The sequence below is a fragment of the Solea senegalensis genome, linkage group LG18 (genome assembly GCF_019176455.1).
Source record: "Solea senegalensis isolate Sse05_10M linkage group LG18, IFAPA_SoseM_1, whole genome shotgun sequence".
Classification (NCBI taxonomy): domain Eukaryota; kingdom Metazoa; phylum Chordata; class Actinopteri; order Pleuronectiformes; family Soleidae; genus Solea; species Solea senegalensis.
In genome coordinates this window covers 50,132-66,378 of record NC_058041.1, presented here as the reverse complement: position 1 = coordinate 66,378, position 16,247 = coordinate 50,132, and the positions used below count along the sequence as shown (strand labels likewise).

The 16,247-nt window shown below is 40.1% G+C and overlaps 1 protein-coding gene across 1 annotated transcript in view; it reads right to left on the bottom strand.

Annotated features, from left to right (window-relative positions):
* Positions 1-16,247, bottom strand: part of LOC122759510 (caskin-2-like) — a 37,642-nt gene that overhangs the window by 19,561 nt on the left and 1,834 nt on the right. Inside the window, exon 2 of the mRNA XM_044014435.1 lies at positions 12,667-13,090. Coding sequence (XP_043870370.1) covers positions 12,667-12,760 — 94 coding nt within the window. The 5' untranslated portion in view covers positions 12,761-13,090. The remainder of the gene's footprint in view (positions 1-12,666; positions 13,091-16,247) is intronic.

The following is a 16,247-nucleotide window of genomic DNA, read 5'->3' as shown; positions in this document are numbered from 1 at the left end:
GTGCTCTTTTTAGCTCCATCCACCGACACACATTTATGAAATTGTTTATCACGTCAACGTCACAGCGTCCTAAAACAAACCAAAGATATTCTGTTTTCTGACAGCAGAATATAATGTATTACATGAATTTAGGGCTCAAAAATTAGTTGATTAATCAATTACTAAACAAATCATCAACTATTTTTGATTTGGATTAATGGGTTTGAGAGTTTTTTGTAATAATTAAAGGATTTTTCAGTTTCTTAAATGTGAAGAAATCATTAAAAACTAATATTATGGACCAATTAATCCCCAGATCAATAAATTATGAGTACAATCATGTACCATAGGGCAGCAATGATTATTTTCATAATTGATTAATCTGTTCTCAATCAACCGCGTGCTTGTTTGGTCCAAAAATGTTAAAAAAATGTCGATTGGCGTTATGTGGAGCAACAAAAGCAGAAAATATCCATTATATCTATTACAATATATATTTCATGTGTAGAAGTTGCATTTGGGAGCGACTGAGGTAAATTATCTTGGTACAAATAACATAATACTATTACTAATTATCCCATGAGGAAAGTGGAACACAGAAACAAACAAAGGCTCCATGGCGTCCTAGTAAAGTCCAAAAAAATGGCTTCCAAGAAATTTCCATGTTAACAGAAACCTTGTGGGACACGAGAGCCCCGCAGAGGTAAAACACCCGGGATAAAAACCTACCAACCAAAGTATTTATCCTCCACAAGACTTCCATGAGAATCTGTAATTACTTTTTCAACCAACAACACACACACGACAAGAGAGAAACTCTATCGGCACATATTTTAAGGTTTTCTGTGATATTTCCTTTCCTTCTCATGTCTTGTGACGCGTGTGTTTAGCAGTGAAGTGACCGAGGAATGACAGAAACCAATCCCCCCTCTCTCTCCCTCTGCACTGTGATTACTGAAGAAGACCAGGGTGTAATAATGAGAGGAAATGTGACACAGGTTCATGAAGAGTTCACCTGTCTGGAGAAGTATTTGTTGTTTACTCGTTTGAAGAGTTTATGCCGCCGCCGTGACAGCGTCGATTCGAGTCAATTCAACACACAGTGTGCAGCTTTTGAATGTTTTCCCCTTCTTGGAGGAGTTTGAAAATAAATACAGTTGAAACCAGAAGTTTACATACACTATATATATACTTTTTTTCTCACTGTCTGGCATGAAATCAGACAATCACTTTTCTTGTTTTAGGTCCGTTAGGATTACCAAAATTATTTCTATTTGCTAAATGCAAGAATAATGAGGCAATTTTTTATTACTTTCTTCGAAGTCAGAAGTTTACATAGGTAGAGAGGACATTATTCCAGTCTCCTGACATCTTCAACTTCCTGATCAACTTCCCTTCATCTTCAGTGTGAAGACTAGGCCTTGGTAAATCTAGTCCGAGTCCCTGATTTATCTCTCTGGATCTGTGGGGATCGGGTAAAATGTTCTCCTGTTCTCCGCCCAGCAAAGAGACGAGCTGTCTGAAATATTGCCTGATTGGCTACACACGCTTATCTTCAGGCTGTTAGCATAGCTGTTATCAAAGAATGTTTGTAGTGAAACTAACTTTTTACAACTTGGGACAGCGCTCAGGGTTTTAACTCAAAATCTATTCAGTCACGGAACGTCTATCCTCAACTGTCCATATCACTTCACTTAACAGGCTTCAAACTTGGCAGGTGACTGAGTGTCGGCTCATCCCTATTTGTTACATTGTTAAGAAAACTGCTGTATAAACAAAGGGTTATTACCATCATTAAATCATTATGTGATTTGTTTGGTATGATCACACCCAACATAACTGGTTCACATTCCCATATAAGTTTTTCACATTCCCATATTTAACATTACTGTGTATGAGCAGTAGCTCAATCTCAAGGTCATATCTGATGATAAACAAAACAAACAAAGAAATCAATATCACATGGCTTACTTTTCCAGCGTGACCTCCCACAGCTAGTTAGTCAACTGTCACGTGATTATTGGTCTAGAATGGAAAAGTCATTAGATTTCTCAATTAGCCTCAGGGGAACATCGATGACACTCTTGCCTACAAACCATTATTTATGTGACTTAAAGGTTTATTTAGGACCAGGGCAACAGCTACTAAGTGCTCATGGACGATTCGAAGTAATGACTCACCTAAACATTAGCAGTGCTAACCAGATATCAATATCACACCTAGGGTTTGGTCATTAGACGAGGTAACAGAACCTGTCACGTAACAATGCAAGTTTTACTGCATGTTTGTGAAATAATTCACGCGGCAGGAAATGTGTTAATTCATCAGTGTTAATACGTTATTAATACCAAATGTTAATATTTTTGCGATTTCAGCTCTCTGTCCTCAGCTCCTTCCATCTGGATTTCCATTTTTACTGCAAGTTTATGATGTAAGTAGTAAGACCCCCAAAATGCTGTTTTTACTTGGTTCTGCTAACAGAGGTAGTTGGGGGAGCGAAAATAAATATAAAAATATTTAACCATCACAGTGACTCCAAAGCTGTTAAATTAGGGCAAAAACCTTGCATAGTTGTGCTTTAACTCATTTAGTCTAAGAATTGTATCAGTCACAAAAAGGCGGTATTATGTCAAGATACAATATGCAAAACATGGTCCACGATACCAATAATCAGTAGCGGACCGTGGGGTTTCAGTCAGGGCCTTCAGTAAAAAAAGAAAAAACACACCATAGCGCACACGCACACCACTGCGCATCTATAGGCTACTGCATCATTACCACCACATCTTCCGTTAAGTCACTCAGCAAACGCAATTTCACAAGCCACTATATGACACAAAAACAAGCTTCCACATAAGCATAGGCGTCAGCTACGCGTCGGAACACGTCCCCGGCACTATTTATGATCAAGTTTTGTCCTCACCAATTTTTTATAAATTCATCATTAACACTCCAACTACCGTGATGATGTACCTCTTCGGTGTAGGTTTTCCTCTTGAAATAATTTCCTTCTTTTCTCCAAACGATGGCCGTGAAAAGGAGATCAGAAACATGATAGATCGGTGGTGTTAATTCAGTGATCATGGTTTACTTCAAAACCCGCCAAAGGTTCAAACGTCATTGATGACATCATTGGGGGCTAGCGCCAGACACATCGCTGGGCCTGGGGCGTTCTGTCACTATGCATCACATTTTGATTGGCTGACGACACACGTCAGTCAAAGTTATAACCAAATAGGAAAAGCCAGCAATACTACTAGAGCAGGTCCACGGAGCTGTGATGCGTTTAATGACATCCAGGAAAATCCAGCTCAGCTTCACAAAAAATAACCATATTCTTTCTGGAAATATAATCATAACATACTGAAAAAGAATTGAATTGAATTCAGACATGTTCAGACAAGAAATTAATTTGATTATTAAAAATAATAATAATAATATAATAAATAATAATAAAAAAATACTTTTTTGATATTGTCAGGGCCAGCAGAGAAGGCCCTGCTGGCCCTGACAGCCCACCACTGCCAATAATATCATGATATGACAATTCCTTGATGATCAATACACTGCGAGACAACGACATGTCACGATCTCAGTCTAACTGGAGAAAACAAAACGTTAACGTGACAAGTTAAAGGTGCAGGATTTCTCCATTTATTCATAACCTAGAGAACCTGGTGTCATACAGTCTATGTATTGAACATGGATGAATCATCTCTTTAGGTAGCTTTCTCCACCATTACATTCCACTCAAGTTTCCCCTCATTCATTTCAGCAGTGCCACCGTGAGGAGACATGAAGTAGCAACGCCTGGTGAGTGAAACTGGCAGGGACTGTTTACTTTAGAGTACCTTTATTTGTTAATTAAAATATCGATATTTTCCCTGGGGGCCACACGGTGGAGTAGTGGTTAGCACTCTCGCCTTGCAGCGAGAAGACCCGGGTTCGAGCCCCCGTTGGAACAAGGGCTTTTCTGCATGGAGTTTGCATGTTCTCCCCGTGTGTGCGTGGGTTCTCTCCGGGTACTCCGGCTTCCTCCCACAGTCCAAAAACATGCAATGTGGGGATTAGGTAAATTGGACACTCTAAATTGACCATAGGAGTGAGTGTGAGAGTGAATGGTTGTTTGTCTCGGTTGTTTGATTGTGTGTGGCCCTGCGATGGACTGGCGAACTGTCCAGGGTGTACCCCGCCTATCGCCCGATGTAGCTGAAATTGGCACAGCACCCCCCGTGACCCTCTGGTGGAGGATAAAGCGGTTAGATGATGACTAACTGACTGACTGATATTTTCCCTGGAGTATTGATTATCGAATAGCATGAAGACGCAAGCCGATATATCACCCAATCGATATTTTGACCCGCCTCCTCAGTGAGAGGTCAGAACATGAAAAATGACACCAAATAAATCAGCAACTGCACTTTCTCTCACACACATATCATCTGTTATCAACAGGGACGACTCACTATCGTGAAGCACGGCTACTTATCAAGCTCGAGGATGTGAACACTGTGCACTTCTTCCCCATTTGCATTTGATTCAGGGGCTAAGAGATGAGGAGCAGGTAGAAAAATAAAAGACCCGAGATAATGGAGAACATCAAAGCCACAACAAGAACTGCAGCAGCGTCTCCTGCTGATCCTCATTACCGCAAACCCATACCGACACAAACAACACACTTACATATACAGTACAAGTACATGATCAGACAAAAACCCTCATACGAGCATGAATCAATTCCACAAACCACAGAAAACTCTACAGCCTACAGACACTTTTTCCTTTGTGTTGATGTGGATGTGAGTGTAGTTTAGGGGGCAAGTAGAGGCAGAGCAAGAGACGCCTCACACTCTGATCACTGCAGTCAAACACCAGCTGACTGACTGATGCCTCGTTTTCTTTAATAACAGAAGAAGAAGAAAAGCACGACGCTTCAGGAAAAAGACGATGATGATGACGAGGGCCAGACCCAACTATGTGCCGCCCGGAGAAAGTAATAAAGCGCCATGTAGGCCAGATTAAATAACACTGTTGTAGACACACACAGCTTAATTACTTAGGTTATTTACTTGACAATCCTAGACAGACAAGCCCATCTGTTAGATAAGCAAGGATTATTGTGTGTGTGTGTGTGTGTGTGAACTTGCTCTTGCATGGTACCACCCACACACACACACACACACACACACACACACACACACCAGAGTCAAAATGGTACCAACAAAGAAGAATCATGATTAGCACAATTAGCAGGTTGGATATCAGGCTAGTAAAACTGCACTCTCTGCATCGACAGAGTCAAATCACTACAAAAAAACATGACACAAAGAAGAATCATGATGCAAAATTATTATAAACGAAGAAGAATCGTGATTAGCACAGTTAGCAGGTTGGATAATCAGGCTAGCTAAACATAACACCCTGCTTCAGGTGAAAACAAAATGAAAAATGTTGGAGGTGAAGAAGTAAAAACTGTGGATGTGTTCGGGCGTGTGCAGTGTATGAGAACATGCTCACTGCTCACACTATACTTGTACACACACGCACACGTCGTCTTAAGTGTTCTTAATGCTAACAGACCTCTAATCTGACACTAGGCTAGATAGGTTATCCCTAATTCAAGGTAGGGGAATGAAGGAAGGAAGGAGGATGCCAAGATAAAGGATGAGGGAGCTGGGAGAAGCAGTGAGGGGGGGAGTGGGGTTACTGAGTACTGAGGAAGAAATCATCCTTAACCTCCAAGTTAAAAAGTCTTATTAGCTTTTTAACAACCAGTGAGGCAAGGTAATATTGCAATAGATGGCCAACAGATCAGATTCAACCAATGATGGAACAGTGGGTGTGCCCTTCATGGGCCACATATGCCAGGATTCATAGTCTCCAAGGCCAAATAATTTTTAGCAAGATAATGGCAAAAAAAAAACATACAAAAAACAATTCTACTAATAAATAAATACACGGCTTTAAACCAATACATGGCTGGTGTTAGTTAGTAGTTCTGTTGCTAGGTGACACTAATCCTCCAATGACCAATAACCAGAGTTGGATTACAATGATTAATTGACTTTTAATTAGTTAGTTACTAAATAATCAACTATTTTAATAATCTATTCGACCAGTTTGAATGTTTGTTTTTTCAAATAATTAAAACACAGATTGAACTATTATTTTTTAACATTTCTTGACATTTTGAGAAGCAAACAAGGCTAGACTAAGATGAATCAAATACAAAATGAATCGTTGGTTGCAGAAGTAGATCAGACAGCTTTATTTTGGTTCAGGATAGTTACAAACTCTATCTGAAATTCTTGATACAGCATAAATTGGCCACTTGTGCTTGGTAGTTGTTGGTCTTGATAATTAGGATTTTAACTCTTGCTGCAATACTTCCTGGTTATTAATCAATTGATAATGTCCTTTTTAAAACACTTTCTCAGATTTCCAGCTTCTTGAATGTGAAAATGTTCTGGTTTCTTATAACAAAATAAATTTTCTGACATTTTATGGACTAAACAACTAACTGAGAAACAGACTATGAAAGTAATTGTTGCCGTTGCGGTCCCAGATTTCACCCACTTTGTTCCAGAAATGTCATAAAGTCGACTTTGTTGAATTTCACAGTACTTAAGCATACCGACACCTAACACCTGCTAAATTAACAACAGTCCCATCTTCCTCACTTCATGATATTTGTGACACTCTCTGCTGCAGTGCATTGTGATCAGACTTAAATATTCTATAGTTTATATCTGTGGGCCTCATGTCTGTTAAATTTGCGTTATCTGAGGGTTTGTCATCGTTGTACCTCCCGTGTTTCATTACAGACTGCACAAACTCAAATGATAGGATATCAAAGCAACTTTTGTACGTCTGGTGAAAAAAGGTCCACAAGACTTTGTGAAAGTCTGAGTCATCAGTAAATTATATCTGTGGCTAAAATGAGCCGCCAAAATGCATGCTCAAATATGATCTTTAGCCTTTGTGTGGTGACTCTTTGTCCATCTGTCTTTTGAGAATTCCCAGAGGGCCTCATGTTTACCGTGACAGAAGAGAGGGCTGGGCCGTGGGTCGAGATGAAAGACAGCATGTGTTACAACAAAAGACATTGTAATCACGAAAGGCCTTTGAAGAACCTCAGGTCTCTAATGGTCCCCCATTCAGGGGAGGACCTGGACAACACCCACTTCAGCCGACTCCCAGTCAAGAGTGTGTGAGGGGGATAAGATGAATTTATGAGTCAAGCTGACACTCTAAAGAGCTGCATCCACACGACTCAATTATCAACTCTGCTCCAGATACACCTGTCTTCCACACAAACAACTCCAGAAGTTTGAAAGGGTTTCTACCACTGCGGCAAAAACTGATGACACCCTAAATTGATACCAAGCCACCCAATTTGGATGGGTTCCTGAATACTGCTGCCGAAAATGAGTTAGATTTGTTCGCCCCCTGATGTGTCAGACAATTGTTCTGAGCCCGTTGAGAACCCACCCAGTGTCGCTCTAGCTTTTGAAGTCCCTGAGAGAACATCCTGCTCAGACCTGGATCAAATGCTGTGTTTCCATCATGGTAAAGTGCGGTACAGTTTGGAATGATAAAGCCCTGGCTCAGGCAATGAGAACAGTACAGGGTTTAATGTTTTTCTGTCACCCAATCAGTTGACTGTCATAGGTGGGACCTTAGCGTACCAGTCTACACTGGTACCCCAAGGGAAGGGTGCCAAAGAATCGAACGGTTGTGGCTGGTTATTTTGGTAGAATAGGAAACGCAAAATAAATGCGTACCAAATCGAAATTGTTCCACTCGTGTCAAACGCGGCTCTAGCTGTGGTAAAAGAAGTCCCCAAAAGAACATCCTATTCAGACCTCGTATCAGTATCCTGTCCAAAGTGATTGGCTCATGTGCAGATCATGCCCAGAACAGGTCTGAACGCTCCCGATCTGACCACAAAAACCACATTTGGTAGTTTGAGGGCGCACATGGACACTTTTCTGACGATGCTTGAACGCAAACCGTCCTCAGAGCAGATTAGAGACTGCTTCCTCATCTGACGTCCACCAGTCTGCTGCAGTTTACACCCATTTTTACACTAATCAGCGCTTATTTCTAAACAATGAACAATAAAAAAATGTCTTTTTCTAATGGTTGCAACCTTATTTTCTGTGAGAACAGCATGAATATTCATATTGTTTGTTTTCAGGTGTGATTAGTAGCAACTGGATGAAATAGATTTCTCATCCAAGAGGCTTTTCCCACTTCTGCTTACCAAATTTTCAGGTTGGCTCAAAAAATGCTGGCAAGTATGGACACAGATAAAAGCTCTTCTGGATGCAGTTTTGCTAAACAAAAACATAAAATAGTACAGACACAGTTTTTATTATGCAACAGAATGTGAAGAGCAGACAGACACTACATCCTTCTTCTGCATCTACAAACCTGACTTAACAGCTTGCAACAAGCTAAGCAAAAAGCCGGACGACTGTGGAAAGTCAATTTAAATTGCCTGAAGACGTAGACTGATGTCAGCAGATGGTTGATTGGCGAGAAGAAACCTCCCATCTCAGCTTCCTGTCCATCACCCAGGCACAGTGATACTGCTAATCCCCCCCTCCGCGGGGATACCCAAGGTTTCCTCTGCCCCCTTACAGCCAGCACCCAGATCTCTGCCCCGAGCAAGAACTTCTAATGCAATGTTTAAAGGCTTGTGCTTGTTCAGTTGTAACACTTTCATATTCATACAATCCCATGAAACTGAAAGTAAACAAAGCAAATTTTGATTAAAACAAGACAGTCGGGTTTTAACAATTAGTGCCGTGAAATAAGAGACCCCGGTTTCAATTTCTTACAGACTGAAGAAGATCTGATGGCGATGGGTTAATTTGGTTTCGATGACTCTGCAAAGCTCGTTAGCTCAGCGCTAAGTTAAGAAAGTGAAGACAGGGTGGTGGAGAGTCTTTTTCTGTGGACTCCTTCAGGGTCAGTTTGGGAGCCATGGAGCACAAAAAGTAGGTGAGAAAATATGAAACATTTATGAAATTTTTGAAGTTCAAAACTAGACTAAAAAGGAAGGGACAATGAAGCAACATACCCAACTAAGCAAATACTAAAGATTTAAAGGTTCCATTAACTTTAAATAAATACTTGATATTTTCTCCAACTTTAATTTTCTAGGTCTATTTTTTAAATGACCCGTTTTGTTGTGCTTTTAATATTTGCAATATTTATTTGTTAAATTCAGAATATTTAATATGTCAAAAATTTTCAAAAAATGTACAAAAAAATTCAGTAATTTTGTCAGATTAAGGGAAAAAGGAAAATCAGCCAAACATACATTGGTTATATATTTAATTTCTAAAATTACACTTGTAGAATAAATCCCACATAAAACATTTTATAGTGTATAATTTTATACACTTCTACCCCAAACACTGGAGTCAAGGACCCGCAGATGCGTCATGGGAATTGTTTTGGTCTTTATGTTTTAAATAACGTGTATAAAATTTAGTTTTTATTAAAAAATTGAAAAATTTGTGTCACAAGAGTCATCTTTTAAAAAGCAGGTGCCTACCATACAGAAAGTTTGGGAAACACTGGTGTAACAGTCACACTCCCACAGAGACGTTCACCTCTTGTCCCTGAACTGGACCTTTGGTCTCATTCATCAGTCAAATGAGCCGACCGGTTACACCACCACTGCTCTGTTTTTGTCTGTCCTCCCTTGACCCTGTCAAAAACCCTGTCACCACCACTCCCTCAAACGTCAGAATTCAGTTCCCGTGCAGGTTTCAACCAACAACAACACCACCACCAGATTCGAGGCTCGAAGCCCGAGGCTTAGTCTGGGACCCCAGGAATGTCCAGCATGTCGGACATCACCACACCAGCTTAAAAAACATCTGACCTCCCTGCAGTGGTCACTTCTAATCACTTATACAACTTTGATCTTTGTGCTCTTTAAGAACCTTGGTCCAATAAAACAAGTATTTTATGATGGATTATCACTGATGTCAAATACTGATATCAGATTATGATACCGGTGGTGTTCAGACTTGTTTCCTGATGAGCTGTTGGCCACCCAACAACGCGATTAACACTTGAGCTGATGCTGTAAATCCTTTTTCAATTAGATTAATTCGAATTAGACTGTTATTTTTGCACACACACACACACACACACACAACACACACAACACACACAACACACACACACACCAATTAGTGGCCATGAACCACACACCCTTGATAAGGGAGCACCGCAACCCTTGGTTCCTCCCGGGAACTTGAACTGGTGACCTCCTGGTTACGAGCCCAATTCCGACCCTCTTGGCCAGGGGCCAGGTTATTCACTCACTGTAAACTGGCACCACTTCCTTCCAACACAAGCACAATGTCAACACAGACACTTCCAGCTCAATTTTTATTGACACCACATCCTTGAACTTCAACCAAGTTCACAATGAGACAATTTCAGCTTCAGCACAAATCTAAAGATTATTTTAACTGTATTATTATTATTATATCCTCCATACAATGTCAGAAAATAGCGTGAAATGTTCCACTAATGCTTATTCCATCCACAACCAAAAAATACACATATTTTTCTGTCACGGAGGAGCAAAGAAATCCGAATATGTTTATTTTTATGCTGATTATGTTTGTATTTATTGATTAAAAAAAATGCACTTAAACAGATTAATCAATTATTGAAATAGTTGGCGTTTTATTTTGCACCTGACTGGGCCGCAAAGTGCCAGAAAATTTTCAAAAATTATGATCAGTGTTTCAACAAACCAAAATGAATCATTTTTGATCATTGTTTTATGTTCTAAGGAGCAAGAAAACAATAAAATAGCTTGAAAAATAGTTGATGATTAATTTAGTAATTGATCAATAACTCATTAATCCTTGCAGCCCTCGTTAGATATGAATGAAAAATTCAGCCTTAGTCTAAATTATTATTTGAAAATGTATTTATTATTGATTTTTATCCATAATTTCTCACTTGGGAGCTGTGCAGCACAGCCACAATTTTGAATTTAGGCTCCTTGTTGCTCCACAGAAGTAGATGCAGTGCCTTGCTCAAGGGCACCTTGAAGGCATCACACGAAACAGTAGAGGACAACACTGGCTCGTTGACTTTAGCAGCGCTTCATTGTTCACAAAGCGAAACGCTTAAATGGAACAGAACAAAAAACAGACAATATCACTTTTAAAATTCTCTGCCAACGCTTCTTCACTGGCTTTGTGTGTCTGTCTGTGTGTGTAACTGTGTCGCACAGCCACAGCTTTGTTCACAGGGCTTGTCGTTTAGCAGCCAAGCCGTGCTGATGAAAGCCCAGAACACAGATAACGACCACAAAGAGACGTTTCAACTTCACAGCGCACTGCGTGGCCTTAACTTTCCCCGGGCTTTGGATAAGAGAGCAGCAGCAGAAGCAGGAGCTTCTGTCATCTGCAACAATGCTACTGCACACTCGCTTGTTGTAGCTGCAACTTGGAATCTACCCAGATAAAAAAAACTCTGAAAAAGAAAAGAAAGAAAGACACACACACACACACAAGAGCTGCAGGGGTCTGCATTAAGGAGATTAGCCTGTGTTGTGGCGCAGTTTGAATCCACTTAGTTTCAAATTGTCCCTGACCCCACGGCTGCGGGGGGGTCATGTGTTGTGGTCGACAGCTGAACCTGATCCCGCAGTTATCGCAACGACAATGTACTTGGCTTAGAGTTAACAGCAGGAGCACTGACGGTGAAAGCTCCCGTTCTGTTCTTGAACTTTGTGGCATGACTACCAGGTACTGTTTTTCAGTTAAAGAAGACTTAAAAAATCCTTTAAAAACATGCATTAATCTCCAACATTCAGCAAAGGAAATGTGTCAATATTTATGGTGTATTTAGCTGGCGATCTTGAGCCAAATCACGACCCAAAGTCATGGAAAACAATGACAAACCGAGTAGATTGGAGTTCTTGGTACTCGAAAGATGTGAGTTCTGCTAAGGTGGTGGAATAAACTGCCCGTGCTGCTGCCTACAGCAACAACTTTAGCCCGACACAACATTTGGGGTAAATCGTTATTTGTTCATCTTTTTGGTACAAATTCGTCCACGTTGTCCTGTTCTACCATTTCAGTTTCGGAGCCTTCAAGGTCCAACCTCACGTGACCGGCTGTTACTTCTGCGGCTACACCCTCAGTATGTGTTGGGGTGGTGCAGCAGTGAGAAGTTCTCAGTGAACCAGTCTTGCAGTATTATGATAGATTCGTGTTATATAATAAATAGCACTTTTTGTGATGAATTTCATCCGGCACTTTACTCCCAGCACTACCGTAGCCTGACGACAATTGCAGTAAAACTTCCGAACCACAGACAAACTTGGCACAATTGCGTCCGTGTCCTTGTGTTCTACCCTTTCGGATTCAGAACCTTCAGGGAAGTAAATTGTTGTTTCAAACTTCCAAACAACAGACACGACTCATCTTTCTGGTGCAAATGAATCATCCTGTTCTGTTTCAGAACCTTCAAAGTCATATTTGTTTGGTGGCGCAGCAGGCACAATGCAGTCTTGCGGTTTATGAAAATTTCAGAAGCAGTAAACCTTGAAGCAAGGAAATTATCACACTCACAGAACTACAAACAACACTGCACATAAATTATACAAATCCCTGCCTCTGCCGACTCTGTACTCACTGGTTTTGTTGCACTTGACTCTGGAGAGAAGCTTGTGAGCGAGCAGAAGATCCCCCGTCTTCACTGCCACCAGCAGATCCTGCTCTTTCCCCATGATTACGACGAGGTCACTTGTGTTTTGTCCGTTCTAAATTAGCTCCGTCAGCCGGACGGTGGTTTCCTCAAACGTGTGTCGCGGCGTTTGCAGACGGATGCCGAATCCCAGCCATGAGGTGACAGACGTCGAGAAAGAGCAGCGTCTAGATAGAAGGGGAGTGAGGTGAACTGGTCCAGGAACTCTTCTTCTTCTTCCTCACACTGTGGCAGTTTGGCTCCATGGTGTCTGATGATGGGATGGTGGATCTTGGAGTTAGAGGAGAAGTTGTAGTGGAGGTTTGGCTTCCTGAAGAGCTGAACGTGTATTCATAGTCTTGTCTGGGTGCACCTGGGAGATGGAGAGAAATCACTTTAGCTTAATAATCACTGAAAATGTAGAGGATTCAATTAAATGTTTATGTTTTAATCCACTGGATCTGTATAGAACTTTACCTGCATACAGCTATTACCATCTTACACAAACATGACAAAAGTCATGTCACTGAGATATACGCATAATTTTAAATTGGCGCCAAATCCGTAATCTTTATTTAGTATGACGTTAGATGGCCTGGTCCTACATTCAAATCCGATGAGTTTTGACACCAGGTATGATTAATTATTTTACCATTTTGCACATTCTAAGAGATTGGGATTTCTTGAAAATTTGACAATGTTTAGTGACGTCATCAGACATTTTATGGGAACATCAGAACGTGGAAAACAGTAGCTGAGAAAACATTGTTTTGGTTCTTTTTCTGCATCTTTTCTCCATTACATGGATCATACACCTTTTCCAAGGTCAAATTCAAGCACTTTTCAAGCACTTTAAGGTTATATTTTTTATGTTTTACCAGCCACCTTGCAGCTGTTGTAAAGTAATATGAACATATACATTCTCAAAATGATCATTTCACTCTATCATGTTAAAAGAGATGTAATTTTGCTATAAAACAACCAAAATTGAGGTCCAGACCCAGTTTTAAGTGTTTATTTATTCCTCCGTCTAAATAATAAGCTAATTATTTTTTACTTTATCCAAAATTCAAGCACTTTTCAAACACAAGAGAACACAACATTAAAAGTCTTTGAACCCTGTTATTGTATTTTCCACACACATACTGACTCTGAGAACAGTAAAAGTCTTTGAACCCTGTTATTGTATTTTCCACACACATACTGACTCTGCCAACAGTCGTATAAAATACCACGCATAAGACATATTAAACTCTACTATGACAGGAAAAGCACAGGTGCTCCTCATAACATTATTAATAAAGGCACATCACAGGACCACGGTCCTGAAACTGGAGTAGCTGAATGGAATCTAACGCGTGATTAATTTTTATTATTTACACCTGCGATTTCCCCTCAGGCACAAAAAAAAAACCGGCCTGGAGACCTTGACGGATGAATAAAACAGTCGCATAAAAATGTAATATTAACTTCCTTAAGCTACATGGCTATACGATTACCGACATGTGCACGGGACGTTACAGTTGCAAATAGTTTTACAGTGTAAATAAAATTTGCTGCTCGGAAAGTGGTCAAATTTGACCACTTTCGAAGAGTTAAAAAACAACCGTAATGCAAAAAGTGGTAAAACCCAAGGCTAAACCAAGGGGATTTGTGGGTGTTTTATATCAAAACAAGTCGGATTTGACTCATACGGAATGTAAAAGTTTAATAAATAACATAGTGAGTACATCATTACATGTGCACATTCCCAGTTCAATAAATTTGGACCTGAAATTGCCCTGTGTACAAAAAACTCAAACTAATGCAATTTAAAAATACTGCATGTACATTTTTTGTGTATTTTTTGGCAACACAAATGACATTTTAGGGAATTTTATGCTACTGTCAATCAACGAAACGGAAAAACTACTTTGAGGATTCATAATCAAAATATTTAAATTAAAAAAAGGATTACAGTAGATGTCTCTTTGCGATTACAGCCATACACTGTATAGTATCAGCCTTGCTCCAGTATCAGCAGATTCTGTATGTATTAGTTTGCCAAATGTTTTCTTCAAAATAATCAATTATTACTCAATCATAGAGGTTCCCAAACGGTATTCTCTCACACTAAGCTTTGTGACACGTTCAGCCCCCGCCACCCTGCCCGAGTGTTGAGGTAAGACGTGCGACTTTAAGTCGACCCGACTCGTGTGTGTTTGTTTTCCTCTGATCCAGGAAGCTCGGTCCCTCAGGAGTGTGCGGCTAATCTGTTGCTCTTCCCGTGCAGGAATGGAGTCTCTGTCTTTTTGATAACACTACACTCCCCCCACTGAAAATGTAAGGAAGCATATTTCCAGGCAGATAGTGTATCTGGCATCCTGCCTCTTGAGATCTTTTGAGGGGGGAGAAATTTTAAATAAAATACAGTATTTTTCCTCTCCAACGCTGCCTCTCAGGCAATTTTAAAGTTTAAATCTGAATCAGCTGGGATGATTAATAATGAGGACACAGCAAAACAAGCAATGAGGTAAAACAGTCCAAAATAACAGTGCGGATTAAAGGGACAGACCAGGGAGTTTCAGCATTTAGAGCATTGATACCTGACCTGATGGAATATGCTCTGTATAACAATCATTTTCAACAGGGCACATTGCCATTTCCAGGTTTGAGAAACGCCAATCAACATTTTCTGACATTTTACGGACAAAACAAATATTTGATTACTCAAGAACATACTTGACTGATTAATTGATGATGAAAGTAAACGTTAGTTGCAACCCTGTCATCATAAAACATCAATAATACTCGCGAGTGACTTGAAAATCCCGTCTATATCACCAGTGTAGAGATTTAGTTTTTTAATGTGCCACAAGGGGGAGCTGCGTCCATCAACACAATATTATCGAGAATTATTTTGATCAAGATAATCCAGGGCGGGATATTAATCTACTTTAAGGACACTGCCATGGTTGCCGCTTTAACCTCTTTAACAGAGGGGGGGTTTTTTGAGGAAAAGTTGAGGACGTTAGCCTTGGTGTATCGGCTAGTGGGAGTGCAAAATGTGTTTTTAACTATAATTCTTGGAAAAATAACTCCAACAACTAACTCCGTGCACCAAAGTGACAAAAGGAGCAATTTTAACAAGCTTGGATACACTCGTTATTGTGCTGCTGCCTCATTGAGAAGGATTGTGTCACGTAAGTGAATCCGAGTAAAACTTTTCAAACACCAATATCGCAAAACAACATATTAGAACATGCAGACAGAGGCACCGGTGGATGAACAACTCCTGTTTGCCGTTATGTAAAAATCGTTGACTTTCTCTATGGAAAATAATTTAGATAAAGATATCACACATACTGATGAATATCTGTGATTTGTGTCGTCCCCATTTTTAAAATAACACCTGGCATCCTTCTGTTATCATTGGTGTGCGTGCTCATTTACCATAACTTCTAGATCATTTATGATATCTTGGAAATTTACATATATTTGTCCTTAGGGTAGTACCCCAGGACACGAACGAGTGTCCAATCACAAACAAA